Below are 19,418 nucleotides of genomic sequence, written 5' to 3'. Positions count from 1 at the left end.
TAACAAATACTTGCAATTCCGATACCGATTATTTTCATCTTTTGGGTATTTTTTCCTCGTTTTGACTAATTTTTCATCAAATTTGATTTTTCATGTATGAATTTCGAAAAAGGGGGATAAGAAAACTTTATAATACCGAAATTCCGAAACAAAAATTCATGGATTTCCGATACCGAAACTATTTCAGGGCATTATCTGACGTCAATGACGTAGGCTGCACGCATCTCCTAAAATAGTTTTTGATGTATAATCTAAAGTAATCAGAGGGGATGCAGGCAATGAAGTATAAGCCCGAAGGGCTAGAAGTCAATCTCTTTGGTAGGTAGGATTTGAAGCCAACAAATCCTACCAAAGTTGCGCGGCCTTGAGCGACCCGCCTGGTTTTTACACAAATGACAGATTGAAACTAAAATTTACCGCTTAATTTTGAAAAATATATCACTCGAAAACAAAGGAATTGCTAGATTCAATCCGTCATCAAAAATACGGCGCATATTTTAAGGCTTCAATTTTTCTTGCCTGAGAAAGGTTAGAGATTGACCTCTAGCCCTTCGGGCTTGAAACTCAATGGGCAGCAGCCCCTATATCGTATAGAGAACGGGGTGTTGTACAAAGCAGAGTAACGATCTTCTGAGATTAAGCCTTTGTTCAAAGATTTGTCCACACAACCTTAATCGATTTTCCCAGCGGTAATTTCTCAGAACTACAACAACAAAAGAAAGCCAACGAACGCAGCCATATCAATGAAAACTTGGTCTGCGCTGATTGGCTGAAACTTGACGCTTTGAAGAATTTGATTGGCTTAAAGGAAAGTCGGTCCAAAATCAAAATCAAAACAAAATTTGCAAGCAGAAGTGAAACAACAGTACAAGCCAAAATGGCGAACTCGAAAACGTGGATCAAAATTTCCTTTCTTTCTTGCCTAGTTTTTGTTGCTTTGGCAGAAACTGGAGAGGCTGATAAAGTTCCAGAAGCTCCTAAAGAGGACGATGGTGTTTTGGTCTTGACAGATGATAATTTTAAAGGAGTTATTGAGAAAGAAAAATTTGTTTTAGTAGAGTTCTATGCACCATGGTAAGAATATGACAGTTTTCTTTTTAATCTTGCCCCTTTTTTACCTTCCTCAAACTAGTGTTCTGTAGCCAATAAATAGACCTTTCCCTAATGAAGATGTTTTTATGTTGAATTGAATTGAATTGAATTGAATATATTTTCGCTGCAACACAGCAGGATAACCCCTAAAAAAAAAAATTAAAAACTCCAGTCCCATCATTATTATAATTTTGTCATTGTTGTTGTTTCCTCAATATCGCAACAACCCACACTCACACGGTTTGGCCCTCAAGAAAATACCCTGAACATTTTCAGGTCATGTTCAGGTTAAGTACTGGCCACAAAACAAGGCGATGTCAATCGAACTGTTCGATTACCGAACTAATCGAACTTACAAATCATTCTCGGAGCGCATTAGGTGGTCATCGAAAAAATGCTCTGTTCGCGTCGCAAAGGATGTTAAAAATGCATGCAGGCAGACGGGCGGTCAAAAACATTCCCAGTTTTTTTTTAATCACGCCAGTACCTCAGGGGCGGGTGGTAACGCGAGCAAAACAATTTTTCGATGGTCGTCAGAGCAATTGAGAAAAAAGCTATATTTAAAAGAACAAATTGCCTTTCCCAGATTTTTTTCTGCATCTCCGCACCGGAAAATCAGCGGAAAATTTGATGCGGGCGGGTGACGCGAATAGAACAATTTTCAATGACCGCCTTAGCAATTCTTAATTCTACTAAATCCAATGATTGCTGGGAATCGTCTAGGCTAGAGCTGTTGCGCAATAACTGGAACCATTTGAGCTACAAAAACACTGATCAAACTTAGGGGCAGTCAACATTCGATTTTCAAATTTTCTAGCGACATTTGGCCGTTAAGGGCTAGACTCCCCCCCCCCACTTAATGGCCAAGTTTATTTTATTGAAGTCCAAAACGTCTCCGTGCAGTCAACATTTTTTACCGACTGTCGTCTTGATTTTGATGAGTGTTTGTTTTGTTCTTTCAAAGCATGACCTTTCTGAAAAAAGATTCAAATGCTACGCGAGAGCGCTAGAGTGTGGGCGCTCATGCCTTAAAAACCATCTGCATGCGCAAAGGGGAGCGACAAAATTTTGTACATATGTTCATGGATTATGTTACCGTATAACTTGGTCTAATGTCAACATCCCTCTTCTAATCTGGACACCCTTCTTTAGAGATAGGAATAGTAGAAAGGTCAGAATCGCTTATGGAAACTATATTTCTTTGCTTAACAACCAGACAAGAAAAAATTAATTGTCTATCAGTGATTCTGACCTTACTATTATTCCTATCTCTAAAACGGGGTGTCGGAATTAGAAGAGGGATGTCAACATTAGACCAACTTACGGTATATTCTTTAGCGAAGGGATGAAGACATCTGATCTTGCCCTGGTTTGTGTGGCAAATGAAATGCAATTTTTTTTAATTTTCTTAACGGCATTAGCCTTGACCCCCTCCCCCCTTAACGGCCAAATGCCGCTAAAAAAATCGAAAATCAAAAGTTGACAGCCCCTTAATCGAACTGCAATAAGTAATCAAACTTAAATTGAACTGAAGATTTCCCGATAAAGTTCTATTACTGTTTGATCAGGTTTGGCAATTGAACACCTATCGTTCGATTTTGTTCGATTGAATTTGATGGTTCGATTATGAAAATTGGTTCGATAGGGTTCGGTTGACATCGCCTGGACAAAACTTTGGATTTTCACCTTTGAAAAAAAGTCTGAGCATGTGCAGTCAGGATTTAGTCATGTTCAGGACTTTTTGAAGGTTCCAAGATTTTGCCTAATAGGCCGTGGACGGCCCCCTCAACAAAACGTTTCACCTTTTTTTCAAAATGCTGGTGACCAAGCTTTGGCCATTGATTTTAGTCAATTTGATGGTGCTGATTTGGAATTTAAATGTTATCAGGCTTGAAAACCCGCAGTTTTTGCGTAATTTGCATTTTTTGCGTTTTTAGGCAAAATTGTAAGCCCTGAAGAGCTCTATCATGTGCTATAGGTATTTTTTGATTTTGAAGATCCCCCAAAAATCATGAATTTTCAGGACTTACAATTTTGCCTAAAAACACAAAAAATCGCAAATTACACAAAGCTGCGGGTTTTCAAGCTTGGTATTGGTAACATTAAAATTCGGAATCAACACCCTCAAATTGAGCAAGAAACATTGAAAAGTTGGTCATAAACATTTTGAATTTTTTCTTTATTTTTGAAACTTAAGCAATCTGCTGGCCGTGGTCTATGATTAGGGAAGTATTTTACAATTTTCCTGGAAAGGAAAACTTTCCAAATTAGGAAAGTGAAACTATTTTCATAAATTTTGAAAAATACAAAAGGTTTTGTGTTCCCAACAGCATGTTTTGATAGATACCAACCTCCTCTAGAGAAATTGAAAGTTTCAAGTTGTACATACACTAACCCATTAAAATCCTTTCTACATCATGTGGAAACAAAATTTAGAAATGTTTCCGGGGCTTTGAAATTTCCTAACTAGGAAAGTCATTCTTTAGGGCGGTATATCTCAACGCTCTGCCCATTAGATTTCATATTTTTTGCACGTAGATCAATTTTGACTTACTAAAACTAATGGTCATGGTTAGAACTTGCAATTATGAACTGATTAGGAGAAAAGGTAGCCCGGTCTCCAATTAAAGCTTTTTTATAGACTGGATGACACAATTGAGTAGCCCGGTAGTATATGGTAATATGCTTTTGCTTAGGCGAACAGTCAGATTTTTGTTGTTTTTGCCAGGTTTTTATTTGAAAATAAGAGATTCAAAATCTGTTATTGATGTTTGTTTCTCATTCTTAACTATATTTTTCAACTTCAAGTAGCTTTTTTGTTATTTAAATTTTAAACATTTTTTTTTCAAAATGGCAACTTCGTCAAATGCTCCTAGTCTACTTCACTGGACTTAATGTCATAAAAAATCATTAGAAAGCAAAGTTCAGCTAGGCTGTAGTCTAGAGAAAAGGTAACTTCTTTAAGCACTTTCCTGATTAGGAAAGTCAGTACTTCATAAAATACTTTCCTAATCAGACAAAAACCCTTAGAAATTTTGGGCCTTACTGCTTGGGTCATTCCTTACATCTATTGAAAGGTTGAGAGTAGTCACGCTTTGTGCTAGAGTTAACTAATAGGGTTGAATATACCTCTGAGATATAATATCTAGCTTAAGCTATTATGTAAACTAAAAGTAAATAAAACTTCTTTTTTGCACTTTTAACCTATTATATGGAACCTTTTAAGTCAATTTTTCAAGATGGAAAAAATTGACTTAAAGCTGCAAACATTTAACAAAACCTAAATTGATAATATAAATAACATAATAACATATATTTTAAGTGGCATGCTTCGAAAAATTCTAAAGCTTTTAGGCATCTGAAGAATTCTTTCCACAAAGGGCCACTATGAACAGAACAAGAACTGGGAAAATCGAACAAAACAGAAAGACTTAAATTGATATTGATGCTGTATGAAAAACTTTTTTTCTGAGCATATAGTTTGCTTTGTTACACTTCTTACTTCAAATATTCAACCTGAACAGTATATAATATATATATTTTTTTCTTGTATAGGTGTGGTCATTGTAAAGCACTTGCACCAGCATATGCTGAAGCAGCTAAACAATTGAAGAAAAGTGAAAATCCTGTACCACTGGCAAAAGTTGATTGTACTGTTGAAAAAGATGTCTGTAACACACATCAAGTACAAGGTTATCCTACATTAAAGTGGTTCAAAGATGGCGAAGCATCAGATTATGATGGTCCTAGGGATCATGACGGTATGTATTTATTTCCCAAAAATATTTTTTTGTATCTATGTAGCGAGTAGTTGATTTCTTCATAAATTGTGTAGGATTTTTATGTAGGCACATTTCCAGTGGAATACTTTTCCTGTTTCAAAATTGCAGGAATTTCACATTTATTATAATTTTCCAATAATGAGGCTGAGACATCTATTTGCTATCTCATCCATCTTTAGGAATTGTTAGTTATGTTCTCGAGAGAAGCGATCCAAACTACAAACCGCCACCTGAAGCTGTGCTCACACTCACTAAGGATAATTTTGATGAAATCACTCAAAAAGAAGAACTCATGCTAGTCGAATTTTATGCACCATGGTAAGATGTTGTTATTTTGCAAATTTGAAATGACATGTCTATATTTATGATAAGAAAATCGCTGTAAGAAGTTCACACGTTAGAGGTCCTCCTTGGTAAATTCTAACCAATCTCTTCGCGCTTTATAAAGAGTTGATAGGTGTATTCAAAGACAGATAATATTTATCTGGAAAATATGCGAATCTGTTTTTAAATGGTATCACTGATAAATTATGTTGCATTAAGTTTACTTTTGACCTATTTGCGACTGAACTGATTGAAAGAGGTCATCAAATTATCTTTTTGCTTTTGGTTGCAGGTGTGGTCATTGTAAGAAGATCGGACCAGAACTAGAGAAAGCTGCCAAAGTATTACAAAAACGTGAAAAACCAATTGCTATTGGAAAGGTTGATGCAACAGTAGAAACTGATCTGGCTACCAAATTCGAAGTTACCGGTTACCCCACAATGCTTATCATGAGGAATGGGAAGAAATATGAATACAAAGGACCAAGGAATGAGCCAGGTTAGTCTTCGGTTAATTTATCCATAGCGTCATCCTGGGGTTTAGGTCCCAGGCAAAAATTAGGCCCCCCTGAGTTTTAAGTCCCCCCAAAGAGTCATGAAATTTTTGGTAGCCCGGGGCTTTCTATGTTCAACACTTTTGAAATTTTGTTACAAAAAAGGGTTATTCCTTGATGTAAATGGTGTTGCAGTTCGAAAGTAAAATATTTTGCTCTCTTTATATAAGAATATTGGCGGCTCAGACTAAAATTTTTTCAGCTTCATGAGCTTTAATTTGTGTAATTGAAGCCAACCATTTTAAGATGAAGTATTCAGCCCCCATGTTAAATGATGAGATTTCAGCTCCCCCCTAAGTACATTAGATCCCCCAAACATTTGAAACATCTTTTTTGAGGGTGTAGCCCCCCCCCCCCCCAACTAGCAGGGAAACTGACGCTATGTTAACAAACGCTGGAAATTTGGACACTGTGATCTCTCACCTGCTATTGTTTAAATGCTGGTAGCTGTTTCTTACTCTGATCAGTTGTACAATAATCGCAAATCAAAATCAAAACTGCTTTAAAAGGCAATTTAATAAAAGAAGAAGCATGTTTCCCTGGAATTGATTGAGATTTTCAAACTCCAGATAAGTTTTTACATTTCATCCTCCATAACACCTTAGAAATCAGTGAATACTTGATCAATCAAGAAGGCGAAGCAACGAAACTGAAGGCCACCATGAAAGAGGTCAAGAATTTCATCAAAGAGCCGAACAACAATGATCCTGTCATCTTGGCTGTTGCTGACAATACAGAGGACCCTATCTACAAATTGTTTGTTGAAGCCAACAATGACGTCAGAGACGATTACTCTTTTGGACACACTTTTGCTAAAGAAGCGAAGAAATATTTTGGATTGAAGAAAAGTGCCATCTTGTTGATCCAACCTGATCATTTGAGATCGAAACATGAAGCAAAACAGCACGTCTACCAGGTATGGCAGCGTATGGTGTTCATGGATGATTTGTATAAATTATTGTGAGAACTCAGCCAAAGATGAAAAAATTCAATTTAAAGAATACATGAATATTTGTCCCACTTTCAAAATTTCAGACCGTCTATGAAAACGACCGTTCATATTATGAGAATTTGATATATTTTTTTCACTTTAGGATGAGAGCGGTAGCCCATCAGAAGTTCAAAAATTTTACAAAAAGAACTACATTCCATTGGTTGGTTTCTTCAGGACAGACAATGAAAAACGTTTCGAAAAGAAACCCATGGTGCTCGTCTTTTATGACGTCAACTTCTCTCCAACTTATCGATCAAGTAAGCGAAACATTTTTCCCAAGAAAATTCTAGCTAATTGCTGTTTAAAGTCGCCTACTGTTGATACTGGTTGATAATGTATCTCTAGCTTCACTCCGCCAGTCTCATATTAATCGCATCTCGGAAATATTACTCACATGATATTCAACTTTTCAGTCACACAATTCTGGAGAAGCAAGGTGGTTGAGGTTGCCAAAGAATTTCCTGATATTCAATTTGCTGTTGCCAATGAGGAAGACTCCGAGGGCCGATTGAAAGATCTTGGTTTAACCGAGTCTGGTGAAGACGTCAATGTGGGTGCATATGATGCAGCTGGAAGACGGTACGCTTTGGTTGACGAAGAATTCAGTGAAGACACTTTGACTGAGTTTGTTGAGGAATTTTTGAAAGGTGAGATTTTGTTTTGCCTCTCCCTTCTCAAACATCTCTATGTTCATTGTATCGAAAAATAAAGAACTGACTTGTACAATTGCTACACGGTGTTTCATGCTGGCGTTCATTTCCATTGAATCTATTTATCGATAATTTGCACGAATTTTTTTTAGCACTCTGTGATTCTATTTATTTCACTGTATATTTATTGTAAAATAGATCTTATAAGATAAATCGGAGTTTTTGATTTTTCTAAAAAAGCGATGCATTGTGGGATTTTTTCGGGAGTATTACAATAGAATTCTCTCGAGGAATTCCTAAGAGATTTCTATTGTAATATTCCCGAAACAATCCCACAATTCATCGCTTTTTTAGAAAAATTAAAAACTCCGATAAGGTCTATTGTGAAAAAGGTTTCAGGAACAAAGTTCTATTTGCGAAATGTTAGAAGAAAAAGAATGATTTTGGCAAGTTTTCATTAATTTTTGTTTTCCTTCTTTCAGGTAATGTGAAACCAGTTATCAAATCACAGCGAGCGGCACCCAAAGCGAAACCAGGGAAAGTTCAAGTGGTGACAGGAAACACTTTCGATCAAATCGTTATGGACGAATCGAAAGAAGTGTTTATTGAATTCTATGCTCCCTGGTGTGGTCATTGCAAAGCTATCGTAAGTTTTATTTTATTATACATACTATACATAGAACATTGTTGTACCAACCACGCTCCCTTTTACTGTCGCTAAAGCCATCGAAAAACTTAGTTCGCTCACCATTGTCCACCACAGTGTTTTATAGACTTGGTAGCTAGCCAATCAAGCAATTTAGTCCATTTTTACGATCGAAAAACTCAAATATTTATTTGAACCACAGAGTTTCCTTAGTCATTTAGAAATTTAGGGCAATCCTGAAATTCCATTTCCATTTTACAGGAGGGATATATTAACAAGCTAGCAGCGAAATACAAAGGAGAAAAAGACATCATTATTGCCAAGATGGACGGAACTCTCAACGAAGGACCCTCTCAATACGCTTTTGAAGGATTTCCAACTATTTATTACTCTCTCCCTGGAAAGAAGAACGATCCGATTAAACTCGATGGAAAACGTGATATGGACGCCCTGGTCGAGTTCATCGAGACAAATTCAAAAGTCCTGAAAAATAAAAAGACTGAACTGTAATGTTGCTTACAGAGATTTTAGTAGTTTTTATGTTATTTTCACAATTCTGTTGCAAAATTTTTTATGACTATTGTAAATGGTAAAATTTTCAATCCACCATGGTAAACTTTGAAGTGCATGAGATTTAACGTACATTATAGATTAATTAACTTATTTGATACATTTTCCCTAGTAGCATCACTGTATCTTTGTAATTCATTCTCTAAAACCGATAAATATATAAATTGGGGATTTTCTAGTAAATTACGATTTCTCTCGTTGATATTGGTTTAATTAGTTAAAGGATTTCAGCTCGATAATCACTTGTTATTAATAAAATTAATCATTTCTCTATTTTTCAAATCTCAAAATAATCAGGTTCTTACAGGCCGCCTAATTGAGGTTACATACTGATTCTAATTTAGCTTAGAACAATTTCGAAAGGTTTGTCTGCTGAAAACTTGAGATTTTTTGTGACATCAGAAGGCTGTTTGTATTTTCAAGTCTTGTTGAAAAACAATATGAATTATTGATTTAGGTAGAAACAGAAAATGATGAGAATTCGGAAAACTTCGAACTTTTAGTCTTTAACAATATCATGTCATCAAGGAAAGCACATCAAAACATTGGATTCAAAACTGCCACAACATTGAGACCATCCATCCAACAGGTTTACAATGAAGAAGAACAACAACGGAAACAAGATATTCTCAACAGAAAACAACAACAACAAAGTACCCAGAAATTTCTTCTTCGGGATCACCTAGTTCTTCACGAAACGGTTGATCAACAAGACTACCAACGGTTGGCAAAGTTGATGCCTTTGGTGAAGAATAGAACTTATAACATCAATGCGCCTGATGAAGATTGGTGTTGCAGGAGCCCCTTACATGTTGCATGTTCTAATGGTATGTTAACGGTTTTGGAATCAACCATGAAAATCTGTATTCGGTTTTACTCTTTACTCTTACTAGCACACGTTTTTTATAAGAACATAAGGCTTCGATGGCCAAAATGTTAAGAACATTTTAAGGCTTTGCAGACTTTAAACCACCCAATTTCTTAGGAAAGTGGACAAAAATACTCAAATGGTGAAATAAGAACATGTTAAAGAACATTTTTATGCCTAAAACTCAAAAAGTTAAGAACATCCGAAGGCTTCAAAAGTTTTGGATGTTCTTATAAGAAAAACGTGTATCACTTTTTGATAATCTTACATCAGTGAGATGGTTATCACGTGGCCTTCGAATTATTTAGGTAGCACAGATAGGTAGATAGACGTTTATTCGAAGGTAAATTTGGTGTCCTATGAAAAAAATAAAATCTGAAAAATTTTGCCTTTCAAATTTAAATCCCCACCAAATTGAATTCCTAAATTCAGTATTTTTGGTATTATTCAAATCTGTTTTTTTTCTTCCAGGTAGCATACGATGTTGTCAAATTCTTTTAGAGCATGGTGCCTACCATTCAACTCTGACGTCGTCAGGTATCACACCTGCTCATTTCGCAGCAGAGAGAGGCTTTTTAGACATCCTACAACTGTTGTTTTATTACGGAGCGAACTTACAAATGGAAGACTTTTCTAAGGAGAGACCTATTGACCTGGCAGAGAAATACAATCAAATTGAATGTGTGGAGTTCTTAAAAAACATTCAAAACTTCGAAGACAATGATAGTGGCAGTGATGAAGAACAACTGTAACGAGTTTGTTGGTGTACATAAAATGTAACATGAAAGAAATATGAACTTAATTTGAAACCATGTTGAAACTTATGAAAAATGTTGTTTGCAAACATTCGTATTGCAGATTGCCCTCAAAACTACAATTCGTGAAGAACAGAGACTTTTTTCATAATAAATTATTTGACCGAATGCCTCGTTTTGAAAGGGATTTTATAAACGCCCCAAACCTGTACCGTGAGTACACGTTTTTTTTGTATAAGAACATCCAAAAATTTTGAAGCTTTCGGATGTTCTTAACTTATGTTTTAAGCTTAAAAATGTTTTTTCGACATTTTTCAACGCTGAAATGCAGAATTTCAACTGCGTGTATACTTTAGAATCACTTTTGTCACTCCAATAAAAATAGTATGCCAAAGTTCTTGGTCATAAGAATATCATAATTTTTTGAGATTTTGCCTCTTTTTCCAGATTTTGTTATGATATAGATAACAAAAGAGTTGAGAAAGAGTAGAACAGACTTTTTGTCGAAGTTTTGATGTTGTTAAAAAGGTATTCCCAAGAGGTAGATCATGATCAACATTTTTATTATTTTATTTCATGTTTATAACGAGGCGGCAACGAAGCTAGCAGTGGGCTAGCAGTGCGTTCTTGATTTTTGATGGTTTTCAGAGCCAATTAGTCTAGCAAGCTAGACGACTAATTCATACATAGTAGAAATAAAGCAAAAAGTAATAAAGGGAACAATTTTAGTCGTCTAGAAACCTTTGTGCACTAACTCCAAAAAAAAGAAAAGTGTCAATATTTGCAATTATAATTTTTTCCCGCTCAAAATAATTCTTGAGAAAAACATGTGTGTGGATTTGTGTATTGAAAGTTTTTCATTTGAGTTGATTTTGTTTTGAGAGTTTGTTATTTGCTTGATAAAATTGTTTTCTCGCTACGCAAGTTTCTGCGTAGCTAGCCGGGGTATCTATAAGGCTGGAACACCGGATTCTTCCAGTCGTTTATACAAACTAAATCCCGTATTATTATTATTATTAGTATTGGTATTATTAGTATTACACGCATTATAAACGACTCCAGTCTAAGAGCCAATCAGTGATACCGATCAGGCGTACAAACTTTCGCGGGCATTTTTCGCGAGGTCGAAAAATCGCGAAATTTAGGACATTTACTTTCGCGAATTTGAGGAAAAAATGTTTTTCACGATCATAAACTTTCGCGAATCGTTGGATAAAAATAAGAATTTTTGAATAAAAATTGCCTTTAAAATGAAAAATATTTCTTAATCCGATAAAGACGGTTGTTCTTTAGCCCAGGGGCCACTTATAGATTTTTGATAGACTGAATGGCGCTGATAAGTGGCCCGACGTAATTTGACAGGCTTCATATCTTGGCTTTGCTTGAGGTGGTAGCAAATACATGCCACAGATCCAGTCCCTTTTTGGAGAAAAAACAAACAGAAAACCATGTACAATAGACCAATTTCTTTCAAATTTTGGAGGTATTTTAATGTTTTTTTTATAGTTTCATAAACTTCGATGGATTTTAGCATATATTTTATTGTTATGTTGTTTTCTTATAATTTTTGAAAACGAAAGTGAAAAAATTCAAGATGTCGATATCCTCTAGTCTACATCACTGCTGGACTCAGCGCCATCAAAATCATGAAAAAGCAAAGTTCAGTCAGTAGTTGACTCTGTCTAGTTGCTTTCGACTTTAAAAAGGCATTAAAGGATAAAAGTATTCCAAAAATTTGATATTTGTTACGATTTCGAGGTTTTTATAAATTTCGAATTTTTTTGAGGATTTTCGCGAATTGCCCTGTTAATTTTTAAAGACACTTACTTTCGCCAAAAAGGCCAAAATTCGCGAACATCGCGTAAGTCTGTACGCCTAAAGTAGACTTTGGGCTATATATTTCATATTTATAATCATAGCAAATTTATAACTCGTTTTGGCAAAAAACCCTGTTTGTTACACAGTATATGGCCGAAAACGTTTATCTAAATTGAAATCTTTCTAGTGAATTCATTAAATAGGGAACGTTAGAATTTTTTTGTAAATTTTAGAAGTGAGATAGATAGAATTTTCTGGTCTCAGGCAAAAATCATAGGGTCAAAAGTTAATGAAAATTTTAGCTTGAGAAAACGGAGACCTGTTGTGTATTTTTGGAAAGCTCTCAAAAAATTGAGATTAGAGATATATTGCAAGTGTAGGTGATTTCTGTACCTAACTCGAGATATAGGTGGTCGTTAACACTTCTGAGATAGGATCATCTTTTTCGGGTCGATTTTTCAATTTTTGGTTTAAATTAAAGTTTGAACCTTGCTGAACAATATCCCGAAGTTTTATTTCATATAAAGAAGAGGAAAGTCAAAAACTTTAGGTCTTTAGACACGTACCTGAGCAGATTTTGTGGTCCGCCCCAAACGCCCACCCCGCCGCCCGTCACGAAAATCGCAATATTAACCCTTCTGGTTCTTGGAGCGACTCCAAACTATTACTGTCGCTACTTAGAGCCACAAAGAACATTCCCGGAAAATTTTACACCGGTACTGTTAATAGTTCCGGATTTATGACAATCAAAACAAACCCGCCATCTTGAATCTTGTCAAATTTCAAGTGTGGATTTTTACGTGGATTTTTGGTAAAGGGAATGGCTGTTTCATGGCTTATTTTCCTGTAGTAATTGATGGTTTGATGCTTCCTTTTTATATAAAGAGCTTCTCAAAACTCCAAGGAACATTTTTACTTGATAAACTTTCCAATCTCCTTCCCATTCGGATCAAATTTCAGCGCCACACAATGTGTGACAGGTACGTGTAATGTTTCTTCTGTTTTCTCTCTCTTTTTAGTTATTTAAATGATAATCTATTGTTTAAAACGTCCATAACTTCTTCTTGAAGCTATCCATACACATTTAGTTGGATTTTGATAGTGATATAGTTGATTTTGGTGTATTTCGGGGTTTTCGCAAAAGTGAAAGTGAAAGTGGCTCTTTATCAGACTTGAGCGCAGCTTGTATTTCAAGTAATAGGGATAAAAATTTGCTTTGTTTCACTGAAATGTGTTACTTTAACCAATGAAAGGGTTAGGGAATACTTTTCAATCACTTTTCACCAAATTTAAGCTTTTTCGCAGTCAAAACTAATGTTTACACAACTTTTTTGTATGTTTGTTATCTGATATTCCGATGGCGTATTGGCGGCCGCCCACGCTAAAGCTCTAAAGGAGCGGGCCAATATACCATCGGAGAGAAATAGTAGTCATCCATTGATGTGCCGACATAAGTTTAGCCCTCATTTTCGGGGCCGTGCTGAACGCTCAAAAATTGTTTTTTTGAGATCTGGCGCCTCAAAAAGACCGTCAAATCACTGTCGTTAGTTACCACGTCATNCCACCGCAGGAAGCCTAAAGTTCCGAGGATGGCATTCATAGCTTCACGCATAAGGAAGTTGGGCAAACATCTCATAATTTTTGCGCGCGTTTTTCAGTATTTTAGTTCCGGTTAAATGGTTACCGTAACATTCTTAGCTTGACTGTATTTCTATTGTTTTATCATCATGAAAAACACTTTTCGGATTTTTTTTTATCTGATTACCCATTTTCAAAGCTCTATATGTCTTTTTTTATTACCTCAGGAGTCAAATTAAGGGAAATTCCTTTTTTTGTTGGGAAATTCCCTGTTTAAAACCACAAGTAGTTATTAACCGCCTCTGACCAGGTCAAATTAGAAATTTTTATCCTTTCATAAACATGTCGTTTGACTATTACAGTAAAATGGCAGTTTAGTACAGTAGCGTTTAGTATGCTATGAACAAACCATAATATACCATTATTTTGGTAATAAAAGAGATGATAAAAATAAACAGATAAATAACTTTACCTTATCTCTATAAGAAGATATCTCTGAGATGGACACAAATTGCTAATATTTGTAGACTAAATTTTGCTTCAGATGAGATGCCATTCTAACAGAAGAAACGGCTATAAGTAACATTTCTTTCCAAATTCAACAATTTATTTGATCGTTCTTCTGCGGTGGCACTTTAATGAAAATTATGGCTAGTATAAATTGAACTATCGTTATAATGATAATGAAATACATTCTCGAGGTCAGTTGGCTGTACATCACCGACAGTTAATAAATCTAATAACCAATAAAAACCTATTGAATATCTGCTTATTATTATACACGTTTTTTTTTTTATAAGAATACACTTTATAAGAATGTCCCTGATGAAAATGGCCAAAAAATCAAGAATATGGTAAGAATATCACCATCATGGAATTTAGCAACTGAACCTAAGAATGCCATTTTTAATGCATTGTAACCTGTAGATTGCCAGTTTCGAACTTAACCTAAGAATACCGTTAATTATCTGACCTGTGGGCAACGATTGATAAAACGGTTCGAAATAAACACAGTAAAAGTATCATGAGTAGTATTCCAAAATGATGATCCTGTTTTACCTAATGGGGATCGAATGATAAGGCTGGATTAAAATTTTACTTAGTCTATTGTTCGAAATGAAGATCCTGTTTTGCCTAGAATGGATCTGAGTGAAAATAAAATGGAGACAAGATAATTGAATGAAGTCGAAATTTATTAAATGAAATAACATGAAAATCAATGGATTGCTTTGGGGTAACATTGGGGATGTGCTGTGTACCTTAATTCTAATCAAACAAGTGAGCCATGATATCCTGTGCACTGTATGGGCTGAGCAGCCAGGACAATGACACTAGGAATGTAAGAAAGCCCTATGGTTACCGAAGGTAAGCCAACACCCCTAAAGGAGGTGAGACTAACAAAGAGAAAAAAAAATTACTGTGGACCGTGGCCATGCAGTGTAAAAAAAAAATTGTAACTGTAAGCACTGTGAACCGTGGACAAGCAGTGTAATAGTATCTGTAAGCACTGTGGACCGTGGCCAGGCAGAGTAAAAATTGTATATGTAAGCACTGTGGAACTTGGCCAGGCAGTGTAAAAATTGTATATGTAAGCACTGTGGACCGTGGCCAGGCAGTGTAATTGTATCTGTAAGCACTGTGAACCGTGGTCAAGCAGTGTAAAAATTGTATATGTAAGCACTGTGGACCGTGGCCAGGCAGTGTAAAATTGTATATGTAAGCACTGTGGACCGTGGCCAGGCAGTGTAATTGTATCTGTAAGCACTGTGAACCGTGGTCAAGCAGTGTAATAGTATCTGTAAGCACTGTAGACCGTGGCCAGGCAGTGTAAAGTTTGTATCTGTAAGCACTGTGGACCGTGGCCAGGCAGTGTAAAAATTGTATATGTGAGCACTGTGGACCGTGGCCAAGCAGTGTTAGAGACCACATAATTAGGATTGTTGAAAAGGGTAGATTCAGAAATGAAACCACCGGCTAAAATTTGCACAGCACATCCCAAATGGTCGGTCCTTGGGCTAAAAAACCTGCCATCAGGAAAAACTCTAGGACCGAGGCGCTGGGTGGCGATTGGTTGATGACATCGACCCGTCGTGTACACCTGAAAGAGAAAAGAAAAAAAGGAGCAAACCAAGAAAGGACATGCGTTGGGTGGGTGGGCGGTAAAATTATTTTTGAGTTATTTGGCAGAGGTGGAGAATGCAAGTGGAGTCTATTTTATAGGATCTATATTGGCCGTAGTTTCAGAGATAATTGCCGTCAGCCGATCATTGAGAAGAAACATGGCGGAAAAGTATTGGCGGGAAATATTGACCCGTTAAAGCGGGATGCTAAGCAAGGGAATCTGTGTGCGGGAGAAGCAGGTTCGATAATTAACCTAAGCTAATAAATTAGCTCCAATTAATTATCTGACCTGTGGGCAACGATTGATAAAACGGTTCGAAATTAACACAGTAAAAGTATCATGAGTAGTATTCCAAAATGATGATCCTGTTTTTCCTAATGGGGATCGAATGATAAGGCTGGATTAAAATTTTACTTAGTCTATTGTTCGAAATGAAGATCCTGTTTTGCCTAGAATGGATCTGAGTGAAAATAAAATGGAGACAAGATAATTGAATGAAGTCGAAATTTATTAAATGAAATAACATGAAAATCAATGGATTGCTTTGGGGTAACATTGGGGATGTGCTGTGTACCTTAATTCTAATCAAACAAGTGAGCCATGATATCCTGTGCACTGTATGGGCTGAGCAGCCAGGACAATGACACTAGGAATGTAAGGAGGCCCTAAGGTTACCGAAGGTAAGCCAACACCCCCAAAGCCACCCCAAATCCAAAAACAGCAACATAGCATACACCATAGATAAAACGAAAAACTTAACACAGTTGCTGGTAATACAACTTCACCATTCATGTTGGTCCCAATAGAAGAGGTAAATGTGGGACTGAAATTGTGTTTGTTAGTGTCTGACCATCCAGAAATTGTACAAAATGTTCGCTGGGTCAGGGTCTTAGTAAGCGGATCAATGACTCAAGAGCACCCAATAACTGTCCAAAAGCGCCAAGGCTCGACCAATTTAAAAAAACAAAACAAAAAACAAAAAAAACGTGAGTATCGATGTTGGTTATGTTGACCGGGAAGGGTTAACTCAAAGGGTTACTAGTTGGGGGCCGTGTTAAAATTGCCATTGGATGAAATGAGAGAACTGGATTGCAGTAAATTGGTTGGAATAATGTCTCATAGCAACTACTGGGCATAATTGATAGGAAAGGGCATGTGATCTAATTGTTTGAATGGTCAAGGTTTGTTGCTTGATTCTGACAGGTATATCATTGTAAAGTTTGTGTTGGAGGAAACATTTAATACTGAAGGTGAGAGGTTGGATAAAACTGCCAGGGAACAGGCATGTGTACTTGATACTTAAAGTACATAATTTTCCTCCCTTTCTAAATATTTTGTCTGCCCTTCACATTCTTATGCTTAACATACTATTGTGATCCGAAGAATGGTACTAGAGGCAGATTGAAGCATTGCCTTGTGGGCAGGTGAAAATCCAGAATAATGTGAAGGTGTTGAATTGTGGTATGGGACCTTGGCCGTCAAGAAGAAGAGTTATCTTAAAATTGTTGGCTTGAAAAGAGTTGAAGATATTGAACCCACTTGTTTGTAAGTAGTCTGTTTAGAAGGGAACTAGCTCTATGCACTACATAGCAAAATGTATACAACTACAAGCCAATAATTTCACAATATAAAAATATAAATTGTATTTTTATTCTTTACTATGTATTCGAAGGTTCATATTTCACTTAAAAGAGGCTGTATATATCATCAAGTTGACCAAAATTGCCAACCCCCCTTTCTTATTGAACCCCTATATATTCCCATCCCCTCCAGTTTATAAGAAATTCTTGGTAGCCCCTACAAAGACCCCCAAAATTTGGGATCCTCTTTTAGATATGTATCCCATTTTGAGACATGTGCCTTATTTGTTCTAGGAGCTGGACTCTTGCCCTTGGCAAGAGGGAGAGAAGTGGTTGCTGTAAGATTAAACTGCCTGTATTTACTTTATTTCCCTATATACCTACCTCTCTTTGCAATGAATTTTAGAAAATTTTAATTGACCCCCTAGTTTCCCAGCTAAATCTAGGTGTCCCCCTTTTACAAAGGCCCTCTCAAAATTGGCATCCTCCGTCGTGATAGATAGGAGATGTGCAAAGTATGTTGTTCTGGTGCCACAAAACATTTAAAGTTAAGTTCCTTACATACAGATTGAGATATAACCCTCGGTTGAACCCAATGTAATCTTGTAGCGAGTAGTGTAGGCAAGCAAGGGCTTTGTCATAGTATATACCAGTCTGAGAATTGTATATTGCGGAAGGTGATAGAAATTGACCGTCAACCGAACATCTCCCTTCTGTTTTTCTACTTCCTATCTTCTACTTCTATTTTCTGACTTTCTGAGACTTGTTTTCTGATTTCTACTAGCTTTTCTATGAATTTGATATTTCAAACTTTCTCCAAATATCGACCCGACCGGGATTCGAACCACCAAATGAAAGAATCTCTGATCAGAAATCCAGCGCGCTATCCGTCTAGCCACACTCGCACAGCAGAACACAAAATTTGTAAATACTAATAGAATGACAAAAAAGACGGGGGTAATGTTATTATAATATGGGTAAAAGTACCCCTTTTTTAACCTGACTGAAATTCGAGCCGTTACTAGCAACCCTGCGGGGCCCAAGGCGCCGAGTATGCACCCGGCACAGTGACAAGCCGTTACTAGCAACCCTGACCCTACCTAACTGTTAGTTAATCAATTCCAAACAACAAAACCCCCGGAAACACAAAATCGTAGATAGGAAAAAAAACCATGTTCGACTGACTGTCAATTTTTATCATCTCCTGTATATTGCCAACATAGGGTTAACTTGTAAAAATTGCGCAGCTGTGCCGAATGAGCTTAAAAAACTGTATCGGTTGAATGACAAGGGTCCGAGAGAGCTAGGGACCAAGTAAGAAAATCTTAATTTCTTAGTACCTTGAGTAGTTGCTTTGGTCAGGTTATTGCTGACCCCGATAATACTATCCCCATAAAATAAAATGGCCAACTGTAGGTGTTGGTAGCTCACCTAACATTTTGAGGAGGTAAAGAATCCAAGTTTACAAACTCACCACGTTTGATGCAGTTGATAACATTGGCTGGAACTTGAGATGATTGTAACTTTGCGAGTTACAAGAGCAGCCATTTTGATCGTCTTGTTGATATTGAAGATAAAAGAAATATACCGGTGCCGAAGGTTTGTTATGATTTTGTCGAATAGAAAATGGCAGATCAGGTTGTGTTGCTGTCAGTATTTTCTGTATTTTGTTTTTTCGATTTTTAAAACCACAACAGATGTATTTGTTGATCCATAGCAAGATGACTTAAAGTTTTTTATTCAATTTCATATCGACATGGTGTAAAATTATTTTTGAGTTATTTGGCAGAGGTGGAGAATGCAAGTGGAATCTATTTTATAGGATCTATATTGGCCGTAGTTTCAGAGATAATTGCCGTCAGCCGATCATTGAGAAGAAACATGGCGGAAAAGTATTGGCGGGAAATATTGACCCGTTAAAGCGGGATGCTAAGCAAGGGAATCTGTGTGCGGGAGAAGCAGGTTCGATAATTAACCTAAGCTAATAAATTAGCTCCAATAAGAATATTTTTGGATGATTTTCGCCAAAAAGTTAAGAATATCCATGATGAAATGAAAAAACACCATTCTTATAAAAAAAAAAGCG

General features: G+C 36.4%; 2 protein-coding genes and 1 long non-coding RNA gene across 3 annotated transcripts; 2 read left to right on the top strand and 1 right to left on the bottom strand.

The window, feature by feature from the left end:
• The first annotated feature begins 823 nt into the window (after positions 1-823).
• On the top strand, positions 824-8,794 carry LOC136816872 (protein disulfide-isomerase A4-like). The gene is made up of 9 exons (XM_067073200.1): positions 824-1,074; positions 4,648-4,853; positions 5,054-5,192; positions 5,491-5,696; positions 6,357-6,667; positions 6,846-7,002; positions 7,159-7,392; positions 7,878-8,041; positions 8,303-8,794. Exons 1-9 carry the CDS (start codon positions 878-880, stop codon positions 8,549-8,551), a joined length of 1,863 nt encoding a protein of 620 aa, XP_066929301.1. The 5' UTR covers positions 824-877; the 3' UTR covers positions 8,552-8,794.
• A 216-nt stretch (positions 8,795-9,010) lies between these two features.
• Positions 9,011-10,385, top strand: LOC136816873 (ankyrin repeat domain-containing protein 66-like). The gene is made up of 2 exons (XM_067073201.1): positions 9,011-9,438; positions 9,951-10,385. Exons 1-2 carry the CDS (start codon positions 9,129-9,131, stop codon positions 10,229-10,231), a joined length of 591 nt encoding a protein of 196 aa, XP_066929302.1. The 5' UTR covers positions 9,011-9,128; the 3' UTR covers positions 10,232-10,385.
• A 4,824-nt stretch (positions 10,386-15,209) lies between these two features.
• Positions 15,210-18,845, bottom strand: LOC136816871 (uncharacterized). Its single transcript, XR_010847997.1, has 2 exons — positions 18,807-18,845; positions 15,210-15,728 (listed from the first exon to the last, which is right to left on the bottom strand). It is a non-coding gene; the product is annotated as an uncharacterized lncRNA (long non-coding RNA).
• Between the last annotated feature and the right edge of the window lie 573 nt (positions 18,846-19,418).

The sequence above is a fragment of the Clytia hemisphaerica genome, unplaced genomic scaffold, assembly GCF_902728285.1.
Source record: "Clytia hemisphaerica strain Z4C2 unplaced genomic scaffold, Clytia hemisphaerica genome assembly, whole genome shotgun sequence".
Classification (NCBI taxonomy): Eukaryota; Metazoa; Cnidaria; class Hydrozoa; order Leptothecata; family Clytiidae; genus Clytia; species Clytia hemisphaerica.
The sequence above is the reverse complement of the archived record's forward strand: the minus strand, read 5'-3'. Positions and strand labels throughout refer to the sequence as shown.